The 27,608-nt window shown below is 42.1% G+C and overlaps 1 protein-coding gene across 2 annotated transcripts in view; it reads left to right on the forward strand.

Annotated features, from left to right (window-relative positions):
- Positions 1 to 712: 712 nt before the first annotated feature.
- LOC121288571 (transmembrane channel-like protein 7) overlaps positions 713 to 27,608 on the forward strand; it is a 113,226-nt gene continuing 86,330 nt past the window's right edge. The window contains exons 1-2 of one of the 2 annotated variants that reach the window (XM_041207175.1): positions 713 to 985; positions 26,512 to 26,704. In XM_041207175.1, the coding sequence (XP_041063109.1) occupies positions 940 to 985; positions 26,512 to 26,704 (239 nt within the window). In that variant the 5' untranslated portion in view covers positions 713 to 939. Of the gene's footprint in view, positions 986 to 1,624; positions 1,681 to 26,511; positions 26,705 to 27,608 lie in introns of those variants that run through there. The other variant, XM_041207176.1, reaches the window with a different exon arrangement.

Here is a 27,608-nt window from a genome sequence, read left to right on the forward strand (position 1 = left end):
TTTTAGCTGAAGGCTGTGTATTTTAGCTGGAGTCTGTGTATTTTAGCTGAAGGCTGTGTATTTTAGCTGGAGTCTGTGTATTTTAGCTGAAGGCTGTGTTTTTTTAGCTGGAGTCTGTGTATTTTAGCTTAAGGCTGTGTTTTTTTAGCTGGAGTCTGTGTATTTTAGCTGAAGGCTGTGTTTTTTAGCTGGAGTCTGTGTATTTTAGCTGAAGGCTGTGTATTTTAGCTGGAGTCTGTGTATTTTAGCTGGAGTCTGTGTATTTTAGCTGAAGGCTGTGTTTTTTTAGCTGGAGTCTGTGTATTTTAGCTGGAGTCTGTGTATTTTAGCTGGAGTCTGTGTATTTTAGCTGAAGGCTGTGTATTTTAGCTGGAGTCTGTGTATTTTAGCTGGAGTCTGTGTATTTTAGCTGAAGGCTGTGTTTTTTTAGCTGAAGGCTGTGTTTTTTTAGCTGAAGGCTGTGTTTTTTAGCTGAAGGCTGTGTTTTTTAGCTGGAGTCTGTGTATTTTAGCTGGAGTCTGTGTATTTTAGCTGGAGTCTGTGTATTTTAGCTGAAGGCTGTGTATTTTAGCTGGAGTCTGTGTATTTTAGCTGGAGTCTGTGTATTTTAGCTGGAGTCTGTGTATTTTAGCTGGAGTCTGTGTATTTTAGCTGAAGGCTGTGTTTTTTTAGCTGGAGTCTGTGTATTTTAGCTGAAGGCTGTGTATTTTAGCTGGAGTCTGTGTATTTTAGCTGAAGGCTGCCTGTGTGTCTAGCCGGAGTCTAGCCGGAGCCGGTGAGCTGGTTGCTGACCGTTGGGCTGATGCCTGAGGCGCTTCTCTCGAGGAGTCACCGCGCGACGGGTCTGAGAGGAAAAGGGCGGCTTCACCTGAGGAAAGAACGAGAACCTCACCTGGGGACAGGGAGCCTCAGAGCGGCGGCGGCGGCGGCGGCGGCGACATGCAGCACCAGGGGGGAGGAGGCTCCCTGAAGAGCCGGAACTCCGGTGAGTGAGGGGGACACAGAGGGAGGGAGAGGCCATGTCTGCTCCCGGTCACAGCGCCCGCCCCGCCCCGGCCCGGCCCGGCCCGGCCGCTCGAGCGGCGGGAGGGCGGAGAGAAGGTTCTCGACGCCGCTCGAGCGGCGGCTGCGGCCTGGGGAGCCCTGGGGGGGGGGGGGGGGGGGGGGGGACGGGACCGGGACCGGGACCGGGGGGAAATGGTTGGTGGGGACGGGGACGGGGACGGGGGGGGGGGGGCGGTTGACGGGGACCGGGGGGGGGGGGGCGGGGGGCGGTTGACGGGGACGGGGGCGGGGGGGGGGGGGGGGCGGTTGGTGGGGGTGGGGGGACGGGACGGGGACCGGGGGGGGGGTTGGGGAGCGGGGTCAGTCCGGGGGCCGGGGGGGGGGTGGGGGGGGGAGAGCGGGGTCAGTCCGGGGGCCGGGGGGGGGGGGGGAGAGCGGGGTCAGTCCGGGGGCCGGGGGGGGGGGGGGGGGGGAGCGGGGTCAGTCCGGGGGCCGGGGGGGGGGGCCGCCTGCCCCCCCGGGTTATTCAATCCCAATTCACACACTCTCACCCCCCCCCCACCCCCACCCCAACCCCCACCCCACTCTACATCCTGCAACTGTAACTGAGGATATCTATTTCACACCACATCTGCATAGCAAGCAAACTGGAGAGGAGGGACGAAGGATGTGATTGTGAGACACTTCTTTTTTAAAAAGTTCTTTTGAATCTGACAATAATTACAGTCTGAAGGAATGAGACTCCACACTTGTGAAGGTTAAATTTCATCGCCTGTGAAAGCTGTTGGGCAGTGACTGACTATCAGTGCTAAGAATTCACCTACGCTTGAATGGACAAGCTTTAACTATCTTTCTGACATGTTTAGCGTTCATCTTGTGCAAAACGCCGCAAATTCATGCCCTTTCTAGGGAATTGCATGCTGAGCGTCTGATTTTTATGGTGAACCTTCAAGGCGTGGAGCAACTCCCTGATTTCAGCGTTTAACTATGTAGCATGGGTGGCAAAAGTTATCTAGTTTACTGCTTAATAATTGAGTATTGGTCACTTCATTATTCCTCACACAGAAATATTGTGAAACTGTGCTCCTAATGTGTAATATGAAACATGGAATAAAAACAGTTGCCATTTATTGAATCTTGTAGTTTGGCCAGGGAACTTTGGAAATTGCAGTCTGCTTGGCATCTTCAATACTAGCTTGGAAACACAGAATTAAGATTTTTCATATTTAATTAGACAATGGTGTATTGCTTGTGTTCACTGATGTTTTCACTAAATGCCTACTGAGTCTTGTATGGCATTATTCATGAAAAGTCATTTGTGAACTTCTGAGTTGTAAAATAATTAAAGGAAAACATAAAGTTGGAGTTTTGGCAGTTAAGTTCTACTTACCTGGTTTTCATTTAATGCAGTTAGATATTGTGGCCTTAAAGTGATTGCGCTTACCATGTTTCACTTTATATACGTGTTATACACAAGTGTGTGTTATATACACACACACACAAAACCCTCCCTTATTTTAACCAAATGACTTTAAATATAAAATTCTATTGTGAACTTAGTAAAATCTTTCCTAATATACTTGAGCTGTACTAAAAGTGAATATGATTGTGCTGTCATATTTATTGTTCTCCAACACTCTAGATATTTCACCCTGGCAACATTTCATAGATTTACATAGAATGTGCTGCACAGAAATGGGCTATTCAGCCGAGCTGGCCTGCTGGTGTTATACAACACACAAGTCTCCAATTCCATCTATCTCATCTCAGCATATCTTTTTAACCGCTTCACTCATGAATTTTTCATTTTTCCTCTCGAAAGCATCTAAGCTATTTGCTTCAGCTGCTTCCCGAGGTACCGAGTTCCACATTCTAACAACCGAGTATAGAAGTTTCTCTTTATTTCCTGACTGAATTTGTTAGTAACTCCCTTATATTTATTGCTACTAGTTTTGATTCTTCTACAAGTAGAAACATTCCACAACTAATCTAGTTGAATTTGTTTGGGCAGGTATTTGTTGTGTTAGTTTTGGGATTATCTATGGAGGTTATTTATATGGACTTCCAGAAGGCATTCACAAGCATTGTATATAAGAGACAGAAGTGAGAGCTCATAGAATTGGATGCAACCTGTTAACAATGGTCAAGATGGGCAATTACTGGATGGTCTCTTCCTAGAGTTCTTAGCTCTCTCTCCTACAAGGAGAGAAAGTAGAGAATAAATAGTGTGGAGGGTGATCATGAGAGTGAGATGGCAGTTGGATGAAGGTTAGTGTCAGTCAGATGGGGATGTAATGAGGTGCCCCAAGAAAGGGAAATAAGTGGAGCTGAAAGTGTGTTGGCTGAGGAATGCTGTGCAGGAGAAAGCAGGGGAATACGGAGTGTGGGGATTTGCACTTGAATGTGGGATGTCACTCACCTTTCATGCCATTTTAAAAACATGTACACAACTAATGTTGGCCATTTTGTAATGTTTACATGTTCACAGTACAAAGTAGTTCTGTGAGCTTTATGATCCTGGACCAGACCCCCATGTTCTTGGTACAATCTGGTTAAGGACCAATAGTGATCACCAATAGAAGATTGAGTAAATTAAAGGGAAATGACAAGGCAATAGATCAAGGTAATGGTAATCAGAGTATGGCAGGAAGGGACAGTGATTGCAAACTTAAGAGTGTGACGGCAGATAGGGCCAGAGTTTACAAAAACAGTAAAATAACTGAATTAAGGGCTCTGTATCTGAATGCCTGCAGCATTCACAATAAAACAGATGAATTGTTAGCTCAAATAGAAATTTATATGTATGACCTGATAGCCATTACAGAGACGTGACCACAAGGAAACCAAAACCCGGACCTAAATATCCAAGGGTACGTGACATTCAGGAAGGATAGAAAGCAGGGGAAAGGCAGTGGAGTAGCTCTGTTAATTAAAGAGGGCATTAACGCTGTAGTGAGAGATGACCTTAGTTGTAAAGATAAAGATGTAGAATCAGTTTGGGTGGAACTAAGAAACAGCAAAGGGCAGAAAACATTGGTGGGAATTGTTTATAAGCCACCAAACAGCGGTGATAATGTAAATCACAGTATAAATCAGGAAATTAGAGGTGCATGTAACAAGGGTAACAAAGTAATACGGGGATTTCAATCTACACACAGACTGGGTAAACCTAATTAGTACTAATGTTGTGAAGGACAAATTCTTGAAATGTATGGAAGAAGGTTTTCTCGAGCAGTACATTGAGAAACCAACTAGGGAATGGGCTGTTTTAGATCTAGTATTATGCAATGATAAAGGGGCTAATTAATAATCTTGCTGTAAAGGAGCCTTTAGGAAAGAGTGACCATAATATGATAGAATTTTACATTAAGTTTGAAAATGATGTTCAGAGACAGATTCTTAAATCTAAACAAAGGAAACTATCTGGGTGTGAGGGGCACATTGGCTATGGTTGACTGGGAAACTACGTTGAAAGGTTTGATCGTAGCTAGGAAACGGCTAATATTTAAATGACTAATACAAAGTTTGCAACAAAGACACATTCCTTTAGTGCATAAAAACGCAGCAAAGGAAGAGTTCCAACTGTGGCTAACAAAAAAAAACATGAAGGATTGTATTAGATCAAAGCAAGAGGCATATAAAGTTGGCAAAAAAGGTAAGCCTGGTAATTGAGCATTTTAGAATTCTGCAAAGGAGGACCAAGAAAATTAAGAAAGGGAAAACAGAATATAGGAGTAAACAAGCGAGAAACATAAAAACCCGTCTGTAAAAGCTGCTTTAGCTACTTAAAAAGGAAAAGATTAGCTAAAACAAACCTGGATCCATTACAAGCGGAATCAAGAGAATTTATAAATGAGGAAGAAGGAGAAATGGCATAAAAACTAAACAAATACTTTGTATCTGCCTTCAGAGGAAAATACTAAAACATCCCAGAAATAATGGAGAATTAAGGGACCAGTGTAAACAAGAAACTGCAAGATATTAATATTAGTAAAAACAATATTACTAGAGAATTAATTAGACTATTATGACACAGCAGTTAGTAAAGGCTGAATTTAAATCCCAGAGAGAAACTGGAACAATTGTCATAACCTATATTTTGAAATGGCATGTTTGAGATGCAGCTCTGAATTCAGTAATAAGACCACCTAGCTTCGAGGTTCTTCTATATAAAACTAAATTAAACATTTATTAATTTAACTAATTAAACACATCTACAAATTACTGCCATAATAACTTATAAACAAATCCCCAAATTAACCACTCCTAGGTAAATCTGCACTAAGGCAACAATAACCCGTAGACTTTAAACAGACACCAGGCAAAGCACATTTGACCGTACAAATTCAAAGTGAGGTTCCTTTGCAGACACAAGCTGGTTAGATCTTAAATGCCTCTGACTTACACTCAGCAACTCCTTGGTTTATACCTAGCTTTTCCTTTGAATGTAAATTTTCCATTGTATCACTAGGCTTTTAACGTTATATCTCCTAACACTATCCTTTCATTCCAAAAATTTTATTAGTATGCTGAAAAAAAAACACATTTCTTGGCATCATCTGGCTAGTTGCAAGATTTTACTCCGACTTTTGAATGCTTTGTTCAACAAGTGCAAATTTACACTTTACCTTATGTTAATTAACATCTCAAAACTACTATATAATCAAAGTACCCAGATTAGCTGGCTTTAATTCACTTAAGACACAGTCAAACACAGACAGACCCCATTACAATTCCATTTTAAAAATAATTTCCAATATCATAGACATTAATATCTCTTCATGACAAGACCTAAAGTAGATAAATCCCCTGGACTTGACGATCTATATCCCAGAGTGTTGAAAGAAGTGGTTGTTGAGATAGTAGATGCATTTGTGATCATCTTGCATTCATCATGACACTCGCAGGAATGCCAATATAAGGGGGAAAACAACAATTTATACTGTATGTGAAGAGTGTTGATTGGTTGGCAAGTGGTGTTGCTGTGGAGAATGCACCGCCAGTGGTATTTGCCACTAACAGAATGCTGTTGTTAAGCCAAAAAGACGTTCTGCCCATCACACAAAGGAGTAATGTTGTATATGAATTTCAGTACAAGTTTGATTATAGATATGGTCAGCCATACGTTCCAAAGACTGGCAGATCATATCAAAACAGTATGTTCCAGCTGCTGTTCGCAATGGACAGGGTACAGACCATACCCAACCAGCTCGTGGTTGCAAATGTCAAAACAGTGTCCAGCATTAGATGCAGTTCCGTGACTGGACATTTGCTAAGTAATCCTCAGGGTGCTAAGAAGTAGTATGGCATCAGGTCAAACATGAGCAAGGAAATCTGCTGATTACCACATGCCGCCCTCCCTCAGCTGATGAATTAGTGTTCCTCCATGTTGAACACCACTTAGAGGAAGCACTGAGGGTGGTAAGGGCACAGAATGTACTCTGGGTGGGGTCTTCAATGTCCGTCACCAAGGGTGGCTTGGTAGCACCACTACTGATCAAGCCCGAAATGACATAGCTGCTCGACTGGGTCTGCGACAGGTAGTGAGGGAACCAATAAAAAGGGAAAAACATACTTGACCTCGTCCTGAGCAACCTGCCTGCCACAGGTGCATCTGTCCATGACAGTATCGGTAGGAGTGACCACCGTACAGTTGTTGTGGAGACGAAGTCCCGCCTTCAGATTGAGAATATTCTCCATCGTGTTGTGTGGCACTACCACCCTGCTCAGTGGGATAGATTGACAGATCCAGCAACTCAAGACTGGACAGCCATGAGGCGCTGTGGGCCATCAGCGGCAGCAGCAGAATTGTACTCAAACAAATCTGTAACCTTATGGCCCAGCATATTCCCCATGCTACCATTACCATCAAGCCAAGGGATCAACCTTGGTTCAATGAAGAGTGCAGGAGGGCATGCTAGGAGTAGCACCAAGCATACCTAAAAATGAGGTGTCAATCTGGTGAAGCTATAACACAGGACTACTTGCATGCCATACAGCATAAGTAGCAAACAATCGACAGAGCTAAGTGATCCCACAACCAATGGATCAGATCCAAGCTCTGCAGTCCTGCCACATCCAGTTGTGAATGGTGGTGGGCAATTAAACAACGCCACTGGAGGAGCAGGCTCCACAAATCCTCAATGATTGTGGAGCCCAGCACATCAGTGGAAAAGTTAAGGCTGAAGCATTAGCTACGATCTTCAGCCAGAAGTGCTGAGTGGATAATCCATCTTGGCCTCCTCCTGAGGTCCCCAGCATCACAGGACGCCAGTCTTCAGCCAATTCGATTTGCTCTACCTGATAGATAAATAAATGGCTGAAGGCACTGGATATTGCAAAGGCTATGGGTCCTAACAATATTCCAGCAGTAGTACAGAAGACCTGCGCTCCAGAACTTGCCGCACCTCTAGCCAAACTGTTCCAGTACAGCTACAACACTGGCCCTGTAGAAAATTGGCCAGCTATGTCCTGTGTACACAAAGAGAACAAATCCAGTCCAGCCAATTACTATCCCATCAGTCTACTCTCGATCATCAGTAAAGTAATTGAATGGGTCATCAGCACCATCATGCTTAGCAATAACCTGCTCAATGGCCCTGGCGGAACCCAAACTAGGCGTCACTCAGCTCCTGACCTCATTACGGACTTAGTTCAAACATGGACAAAAGAGCTGAACTCGTGAGGTGAGAGTGACTACCCTTGACATCAAGGCTGCATTTGACAGAGCGTGGCATCAAGGAGCCCTCACAAAACTAGAGTCACTGGGAATTGGTGGGAAAACTCTCCGCTGGTTGGAATCATACCTAGCACAAAGGAAGATGGTTGTTGGAGGTTGGTCATCTCAGCTCAAGGTCATCACTGCAGGAGTTTCTCAGAGTAGTGTCCTAGGCCCAACCATCTTCAGCTGCTTCATCAATGATCTTCCTTCCATCATAAAGGTCAGAAGTGGGGATGTTAGCTGATGATTGCACAATGTTCAGCACCGTGCACGATTCCTCAGAGACTGAAACAGTCCATGTCCAAATGCAGCAAGACCTGGACAATATCCAGGCATGGGCTGACAAATGGCAAGAAACATTCACACCACACAAATGCCAGGCAATGATCATCTTCAACAAGATAGAATCTAACCATCACCCCATGACATTCAATGGCATTACCATCGCTGAATTCCCCACTATCAGCATCCTGAGAGTTACTATTGACCAGAAAGTGAACTGGACAAGCCATATAAATACTGTGGTTACAAGAGCAGGTCAGAGGCTAGGAATTGTGTGACGAGTAACCCACCATCTACAAGGCACAAGACAGGAATTTGATGGATTATTCTGCACTTGCCTGGTGAGTGCAGCTCCCACAACAAGCTTGACACCATCCAGGACAAAGCGCACTTGATTGGCACCACATCCATAAGTATTCACTCCCTCCACCATCGACGCACAGTTCCATACCCTTTGCCTTGAAGCCGTTTTTTCAGCTTTGCAGATTAGTCAGAGGTACTTTGGCAGTATTCCCAAATTCTGATGACGTTTTTCCTTTAAGCTTCATAATTTTCCCTTAATTTCTTGATGACTCTCCTGTATGCCTCACAATGAAGACAGCCAAGAAAATGTTGTGTTAATATGCTAAATGGTGAGATTTGATACTTGTAACTTTTATTATAAGCTTGGGTATTAAAAATTGCTACTTTTAACCACTGGTTGGATTCCTATGAGTGTTCTCCTCTTTTGTTTTGAAGGCATAGATTTTAAAGTCAGTGCAGAGTTAATGGGATATTAGGATATGTCGGCTTTGCCATTTTTGTATTTTCATCTAGATTACCAACATTCCTCCCTATATTTGTATGTTGACATTGTGTGAAAATGCTCATTCATATTTAAGTAATAGATTGGTAACATCCTCGTGCTTCTCAGTCTTTGGTGATAGGGTACTGTAAATGAAGCAAGAACAGTGAATTTTCCCTCCTTTGTGATCAGTTGATTTGCTTCTATATGATGCTGCTACTGCTAGAACTTGCCCAACTATGTTTGGCTGAAAGCTAGTCCTGGATTTCCTGACTGGTCATTTAGAAATTGTCTCCACTTCACTGCACAGAGACAGTTCTGTATTTTTGTCCCTACCATCCAAGTATATCACTCCATTTGAGCAGCTGACTAAGACATTTGAGTATTTCTTCTATCAAATATTAATGCTTTATAAACTATTTGTTTAAATTTCAATTGAAAATTTTTCTAATCCACTTTTACTAACCAATTTAATACCATTTTGAATATTCTGTGAACTAAATTCAGATGGAGCTTTCCCCTTTTAATCCCCCAAATCATAAGGCAAGGATTATTTGCATTCCAGTAAATCTCATTCCATTATGTACCCTATTTAATAAAAATCTGTTAACATTGTAATTAACTTACAAGGTTTCATGAATAGTCATAAGTATTACTTGATAACATTGATTATAAACCCATTGTTTCATCTACTGCACCCCAAGAAATTAACGATGAATTGTGAGAGGGATTGAAACTACTTTTTTTGCACACCATTTTAGATTACACCTCTTGATTGCTCATTCAGTGCAATTTGTGGTTTCTAATGACGTGACTGAAAACTTTTACAGAGAAAAATTGAACCCTTTTATCTCACCGTCAGGATCTATGACAAAAAAAAATAATGTTTTCAAAGCATTTTGATTTGCTCATTGTCACCATAGCCTTATTGGGGCCATTGGTATCCTCTTGCTTCTTCCCTGGTTTTCTTCAAGCCTCCCTCAGTCTTCATCTCAATATTATTCACCCATCTGAATTTTCTTTCTCCTCTGTGTTTTTATCCTCAATTTTTGCTTCAGTTGTTGCTGGGACAAGGTTATTGGGTCTTCGCTTCCAATGTCTGTATTTGACTATCTTTCTCTCTAACTATACTCAGCAACCATTTTGATTCCTTAACTTCTTCTTGATCTAACCCACTCATTTGTCTTTCTGTCCATCCAGCTGATTGAAATGTGGGTATGACAGAGGATGCTCAAAAGCTCCTTATCTTCCACACATCCTCATTCTTTAGACACTCTTGCATTCATAGAGTGTAACATTCCACACTAGTTACTGTACTAGACTTTTTTTTTAAAAACAGCTTCATGCTGATGCTTTTGAACTTCTGGACACTAAGTCACTAGTCACACCTCTTGCCATAGCTAATCTAACATGGATTTCATTCTTTGATGATCATTGAGCTAAGGTACTTGAAATTGTCCATTGCCTCTAACTTTGTACTTGCAATCTTGATTTTTCCATTGCCATTTTGAGCCATAACGTTGGTCTTTGCCTCCTTTACATTCAGTCCAAAAGATTCACCGTGTCTTTTGACTAGGCCTGCCATAGTCTCTGGCTCTTCCTTTGTTCTGGCTGTGAATGTGAGATCATCTGCATATCTGAGATTCAATATGCTATGAAATTCCATTAAGATTAATTATGATTAACTCAAACATATAGCATTGACTTGGTAAAAACAAAAAAACTGCGGATGCTGGAAATCCAAAACAAAAACAAAATTACCTGGAAAAACTCAGCAGGTCTGGCAGCATCGGCGGAGAAGAAAAGAGTTGACGTTTCGAGTCCTCATGATCCTTCAACAGAACTAGGTGAATCCAAGGAAGGGGTGAAATATAAGCTGGTTTAAGGTGTGAGTGTGGGGGGGAGGGGGGTGCGGTTGGGTGGGGGGAGAGAAGTGGAGGGGGGTGTGTGGTTGTAGGGACAAACAAGCAGTGATAGAAGCAGATCGTCAAAAGATGTCACAGACAACAGAACAAAAGAACACATGGGTATTGAAGTTGGTGATATTATCTAAACGAATGTGCTAATTAAGAATGGATGGTAGGGCACTCAAGGTATAGCTCTCGTGGGGGTGCGGGGGGCATAAAAGACTTAAAATATTTGAAAATAATGGAAATAGGTGGGAAAAGAAAAATCTATAATTTATTGGAAAAAACAATTTTCTTCCCCCTTCCTTTTGTTTTTTCCAAAAAATTATATAGATTTTTCTTTTCCCACCTATTTCCATTATTTTTAAATATTTTAAATCTTTTATGCTCCCCCACCCCCACTAGAGCTATACCCTGAGTGCCCTACCATCCATTCTTAATTAGCACATTCGTTTAGATAATATCACCAACTTCAACACCCATGTGTTCTTTTGTTCTGTTGTCTGTGACATCTTTTAATGATCTGCTTCTATCACTGCTTGTTTGTCCCTACAAACACACCACCCCCCTCCACTTTTCTCTCCCCCCACCCAAACCCCCCCCCCACCACACACCTTAAACCAGCTTACATTTCACCCCTTCCTTGGATTCACCTAGTTCTGTTGAAGGGTCATGAGGACTCGAAACGTCAACTCTTTTCTTCTCCGCCGATGCTGCCGATGCTGCCAATTCTAGCATTGAATTAGCATGTACAGATTGAGTAAACTTCCTCACAGTATTATGCTCCCAAGATTCTAATTAAGCTACTGCTTCCAATATTAATAGCCTGGATTTTATAGTAGAAATAATGGTGAGACTAATAGTACTATTATTCAGGAGTAAATCCAGACAGCAGAGCACAAATGTCCCATGTGGAGATCCAGACATTGGGTCAGAGCTGCTCTGCTCCTGCCAAAGGTTCAGTTCACTGAGACTTAGTATTCACGTACATGGAAGAATGTAAATTTGGAGGTACTTATCCACCAGATACTAAAAATATTAGCATTACTGAAAGCTACTAAGCCATCTGGTCAAAAGGGAATGTATCCTAGTTCACTGAAAGAAGCAAAGGTAGAATTAGCAGAGGCATTGGTTACAATTTTTCAATCCTCATTAGATACAGGAATACAGCCAGAGGACTGAAGGGTTGCCAACGTTACTCACAATAAGTGCTTGTTATGGAAGAATGAGGCCAAGCTTGACTTTTACTTTAAGCTGGTTTATCCTCAAGACATCTCTACAACACAGCACACTCCCAGACCCTAGCACACTGGGGTGTTACAGCTGTAGACGTTTATACTATTTTGACGTGTGAACCAATGCCCATCATCTGTTTAACAAACAGTTGTCTTTAACAATGTAATTGCCAGCCAACAAGAAGATTGGCAAGGTCTAATAACAATGTGATTACTGATATATTGACAAATTCCCCTCTTTTCAAAAGCTTTCATTTAAAGAACATTCTTTTCTAAACAAACAGAATTTTAACAGCACAGGAGGAGGCCATTCGGCCCATCCTGTCTGCACTGGCTCTCTAAATGAGCGTTATGACCTAGTGCCATTGCCCTAGTTTTTCCCTGAACCCCTGCACATTGTTTCTGTTCAAATAATCACCTAATGCTCTCTTGAATGCCTCGATTGAACCTGCCTCCACCACACTTCCAGGCAGTGCATTTCACACCCAAACCACTCGCTGTGTGAAAAAGTTTTTTCTCACGTCACATTTGCTTCTTTTGCAAATCACTTTAAATCTGTGCTCTCTCATTCTTGATCCTTTTATGAGTGGGAACAGCTTCTCCCTATCTACTCTGTCCAACCCCCTCATGATTTTGAGCATTTCTATCAAATCTCCTCTAAGCCACCTTCTCTCCAAGGAGAACAGCGCCAACTTCTCCAATATATCCTCATAGCTGAAGTTTCTCATCCCTGGAACCATTCTTGTAAATCTCTTCTGCACTTTCTCCAATGTGTTCACATCCTCCCAAAGTGTGGCATCCAGAACTGTACACAATGCTCCAGCTGAGGTCTAACGAGTGTCTTATATAAATTCAGCATAACCTTGCTCTTGCACTGTATGCCCCTATTAATAAACTCCAGGATACTATGTGCTTTATTAGCTGCTCTCTCCACCTGTCCTGCCACATTCAATGATTTATGTACATATACACCTAGGTATTTCTGCTCCTGCACCCCCTTATGTTATCTGTCCATGTTCTTTCTACCAAAATGCATCACCTCACACTTCTCCACATTGAACTTCATCTGCCACCTATCTGCCCACTCCACCAACTTGTCTGTGTCCTTTTGAAGTTCTACATTGTCCTCCTCGCAGTTTGGAACACTCCCAAGCTATGTATAATCCGCAAACTTTAAAATTGTTCCCTGCAAGTCAATAACTAGATTATTAATATGTATCAGGAATAACCAGGGTTCCAGTATTGACCCCTGGGGAACTCCACGGCAAACCTTCCTCCAGCCAAAAAAAAAATCCATTGACCATTACTGTTCCTATTACTCAGCCAATTTTGTATCCATGTTGTACTGTCCCTTTTATTCCATGAGCAATAACCTTTCTCACAAGTCTGCTGTGTGGCACTGTATCAAATGCCTTTTGAAAGTCCATGTGCACCACATCAACAACATTACCCTCATTGACCTCTTCTGTTACCTCTTCAAAAGACTCCAGCAAGTTAGTTAAACATGATTTCTCCTTTGGAAATCCTTGCTGGCTCTTCCATGTGACTACTAATTCTATCCCGAATATTTGTTTCTAGAATCTTGCCCACCACTGAAGTAAAACTGACTGGTCTGTAATTGCTGGGCTTATCCTTACAACATTTTTTGAATAAGGGCATAATGTTTGCAATTCTCCAGTCCTCTGGCACCTCCCCGAGTCTATGGAAAATTGAAAAATTATGGCCAGAAGGAAATAAAGTGATGAAGAGTCATACGGACTCGAAACATTAACTGTATTCCTCTCTGCAGATGCCGTCAGATCTGCTGAGCTTTTCCAGCTTTTGTTGTTTATCTTTCAGATTTCCAGCATCCGTTGTATTTTGCTTTTATCTTAGGAAATAAAATCACTTATTTTCACATTTATGGATCCCACGTCTACTTTACCAAATATATATAAACAATTATAAAACAAGGGAAGGCATTTTTAAGATCTTACAAGTGTGTGAAAAAGCCTTCAGCATCTGTGCCTCAAGCTGCTGTTTTCAAAGGACTGAAGTGAAGAAAACTCACTTGGAAGTTGACTTGTTCAGAGTATCATGTTTCTTTACCTGGGTCTTTTAAAATCTATGTGTCTCACTGTTGCCTTAACAAAAGTGTAACTGGGAGTTAGATTGATTAGGGGATTTAGAAGTTATCATAGTAGTAATGTGTAGATCTATGTATGTATTTAAAACCATTCATCTTAATAAATGTTTGATCTAGTTTTATAAAAACCTATAAGACTTGGTGGTCTTATTATTTCTGAATTCAAGGCACGCATCTCAAAATTTATACAAATTGAAAATTAGTTGTGACAGTTGTTTCAAGTTTCCCTCTGGTATTTGAACAGCTCAGCATTTACCATCTGCTGTGTCATAACATTTTCCATTTAGTTATTAAAGATAAGACTTTCCAATGCATTTAGTAATTTCTTAGAGCAGGCATTTCTTTTCATAAAGTAGTCTGATAGTAGGTGACTTGTGACAACCCATTGTATCTTAGAGATCTCTCTTCTCTAACATTTATTTTATGCTGGCTAGGTCTATTCTTAGACTTCTTTAAGCGACACTTTTCGTTGAATGAGCATTATCCCAAAGAGACTAGTTATCAACATAACATTCTATGGGCAAACTTTTCTCATATTGCGCCTTATCCTAATATTTGTCAGTATATTGGATAAGTAAACCCCCATATCTATTGCTCCTACTAAATGCCAGTGTTTCAGCCACTAAGGTGCTTTTCACTACCCTTTTTATTTTCTTGGCCTCCCAAGCCAGCGGGCAATATTTATCATTGTTTCCACCAAGAATGTGATAAACTCTGCTGTGCTAGAATATCCATCTGGAAGATTGACATGTGAAGCATCGCTAAAAATGACCAACCTCATGTCTCCTGGTTCACCCATGACTGGAAACTTGGGTGTGCATCTCTCTGAATTTAATTTCTTTAGTGTTATTTACTCTCAGAATTTCCTCAACTGTAGCATGTTTGCTTTTATATTCGTTCATGCGATGTGGGCATCACTGGCTAGGCCAACATTTATTGCCCATCCCTAATTGCCCTTGTTCAGAGGGTATTTTTAAGAGTCAACCATATCGCTGTGCCTGGAGTCACATGTAGGCCAGCAGATTTCCTTCCCTAAAGGGCATTAGTGAACCAGACGGGTGCAACAATCGACAATGGTTTCATGGTCATTTATATTGAATTCAAACTCCATCTGCCGTGGTGAGATTCGAACCCAGGTCCCCAGAGCATTACCCTGGGTCTCTGGATTACCAGTCCAGTCATCATACCACTACGCTACCGCCACACCATAGTTCTCAGCTCCAACATTTCATAACTAGTGTCAGGTCTAGCCTGAGTGCACAACTTGTTCAACTGACCAATCAAACTTCTGAATTGGTCTATTTCTTCCTTGGATCCTCTTTTTGTGAGAATTTAACCTGATTTTCGGGATATGATTAACATTTTTCTGGATAAGATCGTTGATTCATTGGAACTCCTGACTTGTTCTGCTTCATGTCTAAACCTATGTATTTAAAAGCCCCTGAAGCCTGACTTCTGACCTTAAATTCCTTCTTTATCTTCTCGATTACCCATCTTCAAATACTACAGAGCACCCCTAAAGGAAATTATCAACATGCATGATAAAGATTCCAGCTCGTTTCTCCTTATGGATACCAGCAGAACATTGCAGGGTCTGCCTTTAACTGAATGCATCATTTTTTCAATAGGACAGACCTCATGGAAAAATTCCATACTTTTGATGCATCGTTCAAACCATAAACACACTTCTTCAATTTTCACAGCTTTCCTTCTATATTGCCAGCTTCTTTGGGCAGTTTCAAAAAATCTTCACTTTGAAACTTCTCACCTTCAAGAACACCGCCTTATATACCAATAGATTTGCATTCCTTGGAATATGATGCTAAAATAGCTGAAAAAAATCTTCAAGTTCACTTTCCCTACAGTAGGCGAGTCCACCCTGACATCTTGATCCCCAAGTCTCTCTTAAAAGCCTCAGGCTACTAATCTCACTTTAGCCTTGTATGTCCTGTCTGGAAATACCTTTTATGTACAGAGCCACCTGTGCGATAAGGCTGGCTGTTCCCTGTCAGGTATTTCAGTATGTACCCTAAATTCCTTCCGACTTCCCAATTCTTTGTTTGACTTTCTTTATCAGCTTATTTTCTAATTTATTAGCAGCAAATAAAACCTCTTAGTCATAAGGACTTCTTCTGACATTCCTAGCTGTTCTGTAGTCCTTGTTCTTGTCAAGCTATGACCTCTGGTCGCATTCCTCTCCTTCCGGACTACTACTATATGATTTTTCCTTTATGTGAGCAGAATCCCGTTCGCAGCTCCGTGATCTTTTCCTGGGGTCATGACCACTTTCTGGTCCACAGTCAGAACTCTTACATGTGCTTTCTGGGCTTTCACATCTTTACCTCAGTTTGCCAATCTATAGATTTTATCTGCTGTCCTTCATCCTGCACATGTAGCCAATGTTTGCATTTACCAGTGGCCTTTCCTGCTCTCCCAATGATGGTGGCATCCCTCCAAACACTGGCCCCTTCTGGCATGTATGTTACCTTTGTTCCCACTTTGGGTAGTTGCCCTTTTGGACAAATAGTGTTATCCTGTTCTTCAGTGTTATTTTGCTCAGTCAGTTGACCCTCTATCTGCTGTAGTCTGCTGCTCATAACTGTCCAATATATGTTTATGTGAAGAGCACAGTGTCTCTTCGCTCTCTGTGTCCTGTACAGAACCTGTAAAAAGTATAGTCAGTGCCAATTAATGTTAAAGAATGTACCCTAACAGTTTGGTTGCCATGTTGCACAGTTACTACTTTCCCATCTGTCCCTATCACTTTGCCAGGGCCATTATGCTCTTTCTGGCCTTCTCTTTTGTAAGATACCGTGCCTGCTTGTCTAAACGTATTCCCAATGGTGTTATGCTGTGCCGTAGGGCTCACCAAATTTTCTCCAAAACCTCAGCTTTAATAAAAGCTTTTCTGCCTGCATGCAAAGCGTTCAGATGAGCAGAAAAAATGGAGCTAATGCTAGTCCCTTCTAGAACATGGAAGGCAACTTCAGATTTCTCCCATACACCAACTGTATGGACTGTTCCCCCCCACCCCACAACCGTTTGCAAAGAGTTCTTTGTGTGCACTGCTCATGCTTATGCAATTTACAGTCTGGTTGGTCAGCCAATATTTTATGTAACATGTTGTCTCTCACCACATGGTTTCTCTCGCAGAGATCATTACTAAACAGGCTCTCAGCTGCAGTGAGCATAACTATGATGTTCAAATTTTTACAAAGCTTGAAATTCCTAATTGGCAAATTCCCCACCATTATTGGTCAGGAATTTTGTTGATGTTCCAAATCCTCTTCCCACCCATTTCTTCATGACCTTATCAACAACGGTCCGTTTGTCCTTACTATGTATTTCATTGAATAGGCTAAATCTGGTTTCCATACCTATGAAGTGTAGCAAAAAATACCCCTATCCTTGCCCCAAACTTTTAAGTCCATTGCCACTGCGTTGTTAAATTCGCTGGCTAGTGGCAAGCTCACAACAGGAAATGGTGGTGTCTTGTGCTATTTAATACAAACTTCACACTGTGCAGTGATATGCTCAATAAGGTCATCGACCACTCCAGTATCTTGTAGAGTTTTCAGTTTTTGTGGAACAGGATGTGCAATCTGTCAATGTAACTTCTAAATAATCACCATTTTGGCTACCAAATTCTTATTCCCAGAGGTTAACAAAACTTCATGAACTTTTTGATGAGAAATCTCTGGCTTCCTTGGTTGGAGGCAGTAATGGCCTGATGAGTAAAATGTAGATCCACATTTTTCCCACACACAAATGCTTTATCATTTTTCATTTCTAGCATCATCTGAGCCTTTTTCATCACAGGTTGACTTAACAATAGAGGTATCTCACTAGAAACCATATCATTACAGACTGATCCCTTCTATCCTGCAATGGAGGACTACCCTTTTGGAAGATGTTAATGTGCTATCATCTCCAAACCTGAAGCAGTTAGAGCTTTCATACTACTTGACCTACCGCCGGTCTGCCTCAGCAATGGACTCCTGGTAGCGGTTAGGCCAATCCATCCCACACACTGTGGAAGTGCAACCACTGCCCAGAACTGCACAGTTGAAAAAGAGTCGACCATTAAGATACTCATTACTGGATTCAAACTCTGTGACCAACACAATTCCATCATGGTAGTCACCACCATTTTCAGCCTCAGAACAGTCGGTCTTGTAGGTTACTCCAAAAACACAACTCTTTTGCTCTGGGTAATTCATTGCGTAATGATACAGATTAACTATTCCCTGTGCATCTTTTGGGTTCAAATGCCTACGATTGCCACCCCAGACCTGCTTTTTGTCTTGACTCTCAAATTAACTGAAGTCATGACCATTTTCAAACCGCCTGTCAGTTACCCCATCTTTGTACTGGAATTGTCATCTAATATTTGGTCGATCTCAAAACTCGACCATCATAGAATCCCCCATCCTTTGTTTCATGGCATTGTTGTTTATATTCACTGAGAAAGTGGCTGGGAGCGACTGTTTTCCCCAGAAATCTTTTTAGGGCAGCAGCCATTTGGTCTAGGACAGAGTCGTTCCCATGTTATTGAATCCCCATCAACACTAAAAGTCTATCAACATGAAAGATACGTGTACAATTGAGTAACTTAAATGCCAATACCGACTACGGGATTTCAAGTTCAAATCTCTCAAATCATCTATCAAAGCCCATAATATATTCTTCCATGGACTGATCATGTTTTCTTAAATCTATCAAAAGTTAACCATACTTCATATGCTTCCAATAACTCATGCTTTTGGTAAAACTTATCCAAAAACTGTAACGGTAGGTCCAATCCCTCTTCAAGATCCAAATCACCCACATTCCATTCTGAAAATACTTTACTCCTAATCTTACTTGTTGCTGGTAATGATAATGCCAAAGCCATACCTTGTTTCTTTCAGGGCATTGAAGTAATCTGGATCCACATCTCAATGTCAGTTTTCCATTGCTGATAATGGTTCAGACTCAGAAAAAATTGGTGGAAAGTCAAACTCTGGGGACACAGGTTTGAATCCCACATGGCAGGTGGTGAAATTTGAATTTAATCAATAAAAATCTGAAATTAAAAGTGTAATGATTATTGCTGAAAAAATACATTTTTTGGTGAAGTTTTTCGTCTTGCACTCATCAGGACAATTTTCAAGAAAATACCAATGTCATGGGAAAAACATATTTATACTGTATGAGCAGAGAGTGCTGATTGACTGGCAAGTGATTTCTGATTGGTCAAGGCATTGCCATGGAGGATGTACCAGTTGATGGTGGCTGACAATTAACTGCCAAGCATTTTTAAAAAAATTTTAAACCAGGCAGCTTGACATTGACCTGGGCAATGCGCCAGTGAATGGCTGTTTGTGCTTGTTCTAGCTAACCAAAATAAGTAATGTGTGTACATGTTCTTTCTGTCTGTAAAGAACAGGGCCCAGTGTATTAATATATGTAGCTTCCAGGACTTGCAAATGCACCACAGTGCGAGCCCAACTGACAATCTTAAATTGTTTGTCAGCATAATTCTTAGCACATTGAGATTATTTAGCAAATGTTGTCCAATCGCGGATTCATATTTAATGTTGGACATTGTGTTTTGAGTTTGCAACCATGGGCTGGTTGGGTAAAGTCTGTACCTTACCTGTTGTGGACAGCGGAAGGTACATGCTGTTTGATACGGTTCACTAGTCTTTAGGATTCCAGTGCACTGCAAGAATTCACCAAGGCTCCTTCGACAGCACCTTCCAAACCCACCACCACTACCATCTGGAAGGTCAGGGGCAGCAGAAAGATGGGAATACCACCACCTGGAAGTTCCCCTCCAAGTCACTCACCATCCTGACTTGGAAATATATTGCTGTTCCTTCACTGTCACTGGGTCAAAATCCTGGAATTCCCTTGGTATGGAGTCATACCTAGCACACAGGAAGATGGTTGTTGGAGGTTAATCATCTCTGTTCCACGACATCACTGCAGGAATTCCTCAGAGTAGTGTCCTAGGCCCAACTGTTTTCAATGACCTTCCCTCCATCATAAGGTTAGAAGTGGTGATGTGTAATCATCAGTGAACAATGTTCAGCACCATTTGAGCATATCATACTCATCTATTTATATATCAATTAATTGATCTTGTTACAAATGCTACAAGAATTTAGATAAAGAGCCCTTAATTCCGTGTTGTTGACTCTGTCACATGAGTGGGGACATGTTTTTAATTCAAGTGTGAAATTTTTATTTTATTTTCTTATTTGCTTTAGGGAACCTCATCCCGCCCATGGATGATGTTTCCTAAAAAGTACAACGACCACTTGTTGTTTACGCCTGCTCGTCAACTGTTAAGTTGGATGGGGCAGCGTAAATTTGAAATTAATGGCCTTAATAGGCCTTTAAATTGTCAGCAGGCGCACTGCCGACTCCGGTGTGCACCCGCCAAACGAAATATCGTGGAACTATGCGATTAACGTTGGGACGCTCGCTCAACGTCATAGCACATCATTTTACCCTTGGCTGGGTTGGGCGCATAGTCGCCCACTGAGCTCAATATTCTGCCCACGCATGCAATTATCACCAACTAGGCACACTTATATAGACCCTCTTTCACTCATGTCACGGGACAGTCTTGATGGCGTAGCTTTCCAGAACCAGAGTTCCCTTCATCTGACCACTCAATAAAACCTAAGTGCATGGTATGGTCAGCTCTGGTAAAAAGCATTCAAATTTTCAGTGTGCTTGGAACTCACACTGATTTTTAGGTTTCAGTCCTTTTAGTTGGGTCATATACACACTGCTTTACCAAAAGCCCCCGTGTCTGTTCTCTTGCTGCTTCTTTGAGCTGTATTTGTGTCCCAGCCCGTTTATTCTTCCCAATTAGTTTCCATTTCCTCAGCAACTGAGCCTGAAGCTGATATCTCAGAAGTCTGATGTCACTGCCATGAAATCCAGTTAACCACTCCCCCCTCCCAAAAATCTGGAGATGTGAATTTCTGTTTCAGTTATGGACAGTCTCAAAAAGACACAGGCTTCAAAACTCCAATCTGTTCAGACCACAGCTGCAAGTAATGGATTTCATCACAGTTTGCTCATCCTCATGGCAGGCCTCGCTGTCATTCACGCAGACTGGAAGAACCTTCTACCTGTTGGACAAGTGCAATGGCTGAGGCTCCTGCCACCTTTGGATTCCCATACCAGCCCATTCTTAGTCACATCTTCCTGTCCTTGACCGTGAACCAATCCTGACGTACCTAGCCTAAGGGGTGCGACTTACTCCTGGGGTAGAATTTTGGCGCGGGCGTGCAGGGGCAGACCCAACACGCCAAAGCCTTAAATGACGCACGATGATGTTGGGTGTGCGTCCCGACATTGCATGTCATTTTGATTTCGTTCAGTGGGCATGCGCCAGAGGCGGCTGCACGCCTGTCTAACTGTCAACGGCCTATTAAGGCCATTAAAAAAGCAATTAAAGTTGTTGACAACGCTGCCCATTCAGCCTTAAGGTTGTCGGGCAGGCGAAGAGCCCAAGCGGCCTTCGCATTTTTCAGAAAGCCTCATCACAGAATCTCACAGTGCAGAATCGGCCCATCGAGTCTGCACCAACACATGACAAACCCCTGATCTACCTACCTAATCCCATTTATCCGCACTTGGCCCATAGCCTTGAATGTTATGATGTGCCAAGTGCTCATCCAGGTACTTTTTAAAGGATGTGAGGCAACCCGCCTCCACCACCCTCCCAGGCAGTGCATTCTAGACTGTCACCACCCTCTGGGTAAAAAAGCTTTTCCTCACATCCCCCCCTAAACCTCCTGCCCCTCACCTTGAACTTGTGTCCCCTTGTGACTGATCCTTCAACTAAGGGGAACAGCTGCTCCCTATCCACCCTGTCCATGCCCCTCATAATCTTGTACACCTCGATCAGATCACCCCTCAGTCTTCTCTGCTCCAACGAAAACAACCCAAGTGTACCCAACCTCTCTTCATAACTTAAATGTTTCATCCCAGGCAACATCCTGGTGAATCTCCTCTGCACCCCCTCCAGTGCAATCACATCCTTCCTATAACGTGACCAGAACTGCACTACAGTACTCCAGCTGTGGCCTCACCAAAGTTCTATACGACTCCAACATGATCTACTTACTTGTGTAATCTATGCCTCGATTGATAAAGGCAAATGTCCCATATGCCTTTTTCACTACCCCACTAATATGCCCCTCCGCCTTCAGAGATCTATGGACACACACGCCAAGGTCCCGTTGTTCCTCAGAACTTCCTAGTGCCATGTCGTTCATTGAATACTTCCTTGTCAAATTACTCATTCCAAAGTGTATCACCTCACACTTTTCAGGGTTAAATTCCATCTGCCACTTATCTGCCCATTTGACCATCTCGTCTATATCTTCCTGTAGCCCAAGACACTCAACCTCACTGTTAACCACCCGGCCAATCTTTGTGTCATCCGCAAACTTACTAATCCTACCCCCCACATAGTTATCTATGTCATTTATATAAATGACAAACGATAGGGGACCCAGCACAGATCCTTGTGGTATGCCACTGGACACTGCCTTCCAGTCACTAAAATATCCTTCTGTCATCACCCTCTATTTCCTACAACCAGGCCAATTTTGAATCCACCTTATCAAATTACCCTGTATCCCATTTGCATTTGCCTTCTTTATCCCATGTGGAACCTTGTCAAAGGTTTTGCTGAAATCCACATAAACTACATCAACTGCACTACCCCCATCTACACACCTGGTCACCTCCTCAAAAAGTTCAATCAACCCGTCTCTTTCTCAGACCACTCCCCCTCTCAGGCACTCCTTGTTATATAAACAACACCTCTTCCCTCCCTGTGCCAAATTTCCTCACTCCCCAAATTCCAGAGTTCTGTACTCTGTTAAGCTGGGCATCATGTTGCTTACTCCATGGGAAATTTTTTTTCGGTGTACCCAGGTTAGTGAAACACACTGCTGATAGCAATCCTTTGAACACTGCTAGAAATACATCTTGCAGAGCTTGGGTTAGAAAGCATTTGGCTTGGCTGTGATATGCATTTCCTTGTTTTTCCACCTGCTCACCCTATGTGATGAAATAGCTTATTGATATTGACTGTAAAAGCTCACTGATGGGTGAAATGCAAGAGGCCTGTCAGCACTGGTGGAATGTTCCTCTGAATGAGAGGCAATCATTTTTATAAAGTATTCTTCAGCTGCTTTATATTTGTTTAAATGGGTTTCTGGATGAGGTTTCCTGAAGCTTGTATAAAATAAATTTTCGTGACTTCACAAACATGTCCCAGCTCATGTGACACTGTCACATAAGGGGACATGTTTAAATAATTTTTAGCTTTATTATTTAAAAACTTTTATTATCTACTTAATCTCCCTGAGGCAGCTCTGTACCTTAGGGAGATTGCTGTGCTCTTAAAAGTGCAGGTCCCGACTCTCCATCCTTCCCCCACCTGCACAGGTAGTGCTGAACACTCTGGAATATGCATTACGCTGGGCAGGCCTTAATTGGCTTGCTGCATAAAATGGCAGCGCGCAGCCGATCGCGGTTGGCCCAATCCTGCAAGCTCCCGCCCAGCCGGCCCGACATAGGTAAGATTCAGCCCCTGGAATAAAATGTCCAGGTAACTTTCTCCTTCCCTAATGTATCACAGTTTTCAAAGCTCAGACTCCAGCTCGTCAGCTCTGAGCTGCAGACACTTACTGCAGATTTGGTTGCTGTGGATCACTGATGTTTAACAGCTCTGACATGCTACAGTTGCTACACATCACCTGCCCTGCCATCTTTATTGTCATGTGTTTAATTTGGGTTTCAAGTTTAGAAATCTCACTCAACAATCATTTGTAGTTATAACAAGTAACTTAACTAGTTAGTCTATAAATTTAATGCACTACTTGCATCACCCCAGTACTAGTTCAAACTACCACCCCAGGTTAGTGAAAAAAAACCTTAAAACTCACCAACCAATCACCTATCTGCTTATCTAATTAATGCCTCTGGTCTTCAGCTCCATCCGTGTCCCCTCTCTTTCTCAGACCACTCCCCCTCTCAGGCACTCCTTGTTATATAAACAATACCTCTTCCCTCCTGTGCCAAATTTCCTCACTCCCCAAATTCCAGAGTTCAGTACTATGTCACAGCTGTACTCTGTTAAGCTGGGCATCATGTTGCTTACTCCATGGGAAAAATTTTCCCCCCTTCCTGAGGGGGTGGGAATTGCAGGAGCGGGCGCGTCTCTGATTGGTGCCCCCGATTGGGGGCACGCCACCATTTTATGTGGATGGACCAATTAAGGCCCACCCAGCGTGACATCCGCCAGGAAGCGCTATGCCCTCCCTATGTAGGCGGGGCATGTATTCCCTCAGCCAGGAGTGTGTTCTTTTGCGCATGCGCACGAAAGAGCGCACAGATCTCCCTGAGGCTAAGTGCTGTATCAGGGAGATCAGCTCCGATTTAAAACTTTTAATAAACATATTTAAAAATTTTCCCTGCCATGTCCCCTCATGTGACACTGTCACATGAGTTGGGATATGTCCATAAGTTTTTTTTGAAACCTTTCTTAAAAATTTAAATGCCTTCATGAAACCTCATCCTGCCGATGCATGAGGTTTTATGCTTTTTCTGAAACTCACCAGGACTCCCGGCCTGCCCGCCAACCTTGGGGTGGACAGGCAGGTCCAATAACGACCTTAATTAGTTTCTCAATGGCCTCCATAGGCGGTTGACGGGTTGGCGGGGGCGCAGCTGACTCGGCTGCGCTCCTGCCGACCTGAAAATGGAAATGATACGGGTTGATGTCAGGAGTTCCACCTGACGTCATCCCATGTCATTTTACGTGTTGGCAAGTGGGCCCCGTCCCCATTTGCTGACTGGAAGATCCTGCCCCATGTGTTGGCAAAAGCCTCCTGTATTTATACCAGAAAATTCCCAAGTTCAATATTCTGTTGAAGTTGTACTCGGTTGAGCTGGCCTCCATGCTACCCATCTCTATGGGAGAGGTTTTGGTAGAATTGCTGGAGAAAAATAAATCCCCCGGCAAGTGGACCAGCAGCTAGAAATGATAGATTTATAGTTACTGGCAAAAGATCCTGAGAGGGGATGAGATGGGAAGTTTTATTTTCAGAGTTTCCAGGATCTGGAAAGCTGAACCTGAAAAGGTGGTGGAAACTGATTCCAAAATTAATTTTAAAAAGGGAATTGGGCAGGTTCTTGAGGATGAGGAACTTGCAGGGTTACAGACAAAAAGCAGGGATGTTGGACGAAGCATGAATGCTGTTTAACAGCCAGCACAGGCCTGACAGGCTGAGTAGAGTGTTGAGTTGTAAGCTTCTATAGTCCACTAAGCTAAAAAAAATGAAGTTTGTCCATTCAAGTATACATGAATTTTTAACGGTGTGATCAGTTTTATTTACTGACAAACACACTCATAGACCCTGAAAAGCTCATCCTATATTTGTCAAATATCTCCATTATGCAAAAATTCTACATTTGAAATGTTTTAAAGTTTATTATTTTAGCTCCTATCTTAATCCTATCATGATTTATTTCACTATCTGAAATTTTTAAATTAGAAGTGAAAAGATTCAGTGGTTTTAATTTCCTGGTTTTCTCTCTGTGAGAATACTTCAGTGTGTTTGGGTGCTTGCTGACAAAACTGCTACTGAACAGCTGGAGATACCCTTGATTTAGTACCAGATTTAAATGTCATCAGGAAAGGGGAAAGCCCACCACAGAGATCATAAGATTTTTGTGGGCAGCTTCTTTGAAATCAGCAGTAAGTACCACTGTCGCACCGCTGACTGCAAAATCCAGCCCATTGAAATATCGGGTCTGATGTAATGTTGAATCGTACAGATGAAGAAGCTTCCAAATTCACCCTCTGGTTGGAGTGTGCTAAATGGTCAGAACGAAAAGATTATTTGGTGTCCCCAGGATAGTGAAACACACTGCTGATTGCAATCCATTGAACACTGCTAGAAATATATCTTGCAGAGCTTGGGTTAGAAAGCATTTGGCTTGGCTGTGATATGCATTTCCTTGTTTTTCCACCTGCTCACCCTTTGTGATGAAATAGCTTATTGATATTCACTGTAAGCGCTCACTGACAGGTGAAATGCAAGAGGCCTGTCAGCACTGGTGGAATGTTCCTCTGAATGAGAGGCAATCATTTTTATAAAGTATTCTTCAGCTGCTTTATATTTGTTTAAATGGGTTTCTGGAAGCCTGGAGTTGTTGAGTTATTAAATTCATTTTCCAGTTGCAGACTCTTACTCAGGTGTCCAACTTTAAAACTGTACAATAAGCAGCCTTTGTGATGCTTAATTTTAATGTTAACTAGTTGGCTGATGTTTCACTTTTGTAGGAATAGCTCATAAGTACATATAAATTGTTTGTCTTGCTTTATTTCATTTACTTCTTTTCTAATATTTGTTTTACCTTCATTGTAGCTTTCTTGTTCACCACCAACCCACTCCTGAGTGAATTGCCAAGTTTTCAGTCGCTGCTTAGAAGGTCTTCAATGAAAGCAACTATAAGCAAACGGAAAGCCACCATCACCAGTCAGTTATCAGAGGACTTGGAACAGCCCATTGGGCCATTGCGGGAGTTGCCTGTTAGCATTAAAGAGAAGAAGCGAATCAGGTTAGACTGTCTATACTGTAGCATGGAAAACTGCCACTGCATATGAAAACTGATGAAGCACTAATCGGTTAATGGATATGCGGTTAATGATGCACTGAAGTGGAACATAATGTAAAACTGCTGATGTTCCATTTAGGCTTTGATGTTTTACTACTACGGCTTTTAGACTGCTACAATTAATCCATGGTAGTATTAAGAAGAAAGAAACAAACAAACTTGCCTTTACAGAGCATCTTTTGTGTTCTCCAATGTCCTAAAGTACTTCAGACCTAACTAATTAGTTTTGAAATACCTTCAGTGTAGCTTTGTAGATAAATGTGGCACAACAATTTTCACACCCCCACAGAATTGCAACTGAGATAAATAACTAGAAATCTGTTTTGAGTGATGTTGGTTCAGAGGTGGGCCAAGAAAAACTCCCTACTATTTGAATAATGATATGGCATTTATAATTGAAAAGACAGCTGAATGATGGCACTTGAATGATGCAAAGCTTTCTCAGTACTACACAGATGTGTCAGTCTAGATTATGTGCTCATTTGCTGGAACACTTTCTAGTCCAGAGATGAGAATTCCAGCTAATAGGCCGGCTGATGTTATAAATATTTGAGATCCAAGATTTAAGTAAAGGATTGTTAAATTAATGAGGGGTGGCACTGTAGACCCAATTGTGAAAGAGAAATAAAAGAAAAAAATCTCTAGATGGATCTTAAAGATAGGAATAAGAAAATTACCGTTCCAGCAGATTTTGAATACCTACTCATTGAGGAGTTCAAGTAATGTGTAGAGAAGAGAACCGAATTCCTAAACTTAATTTATTCACTTGTTGCCTGTAACATTCTCCTGTTGCACTATGAGTAACATCCTTAGAGTTACTGTTAAGATTGGCAGTTCTCTTGCCCAT

Source organism: Carcharodon carcharias, chromosome 15 (genome assembly GCF_017639515.1).
Source record: "Carcharodon carcharias isolate sCarCar2 chromosome 15, sCarCar2.pri, whole genome shotgun sequence".
NCBI classification, from domain to species: Eukaryota; Metazoa; Chordata; class Chondrichthyes; order Lamniformes; family Lamnidae; genus Carcharodon; species Carcharodon carcharias.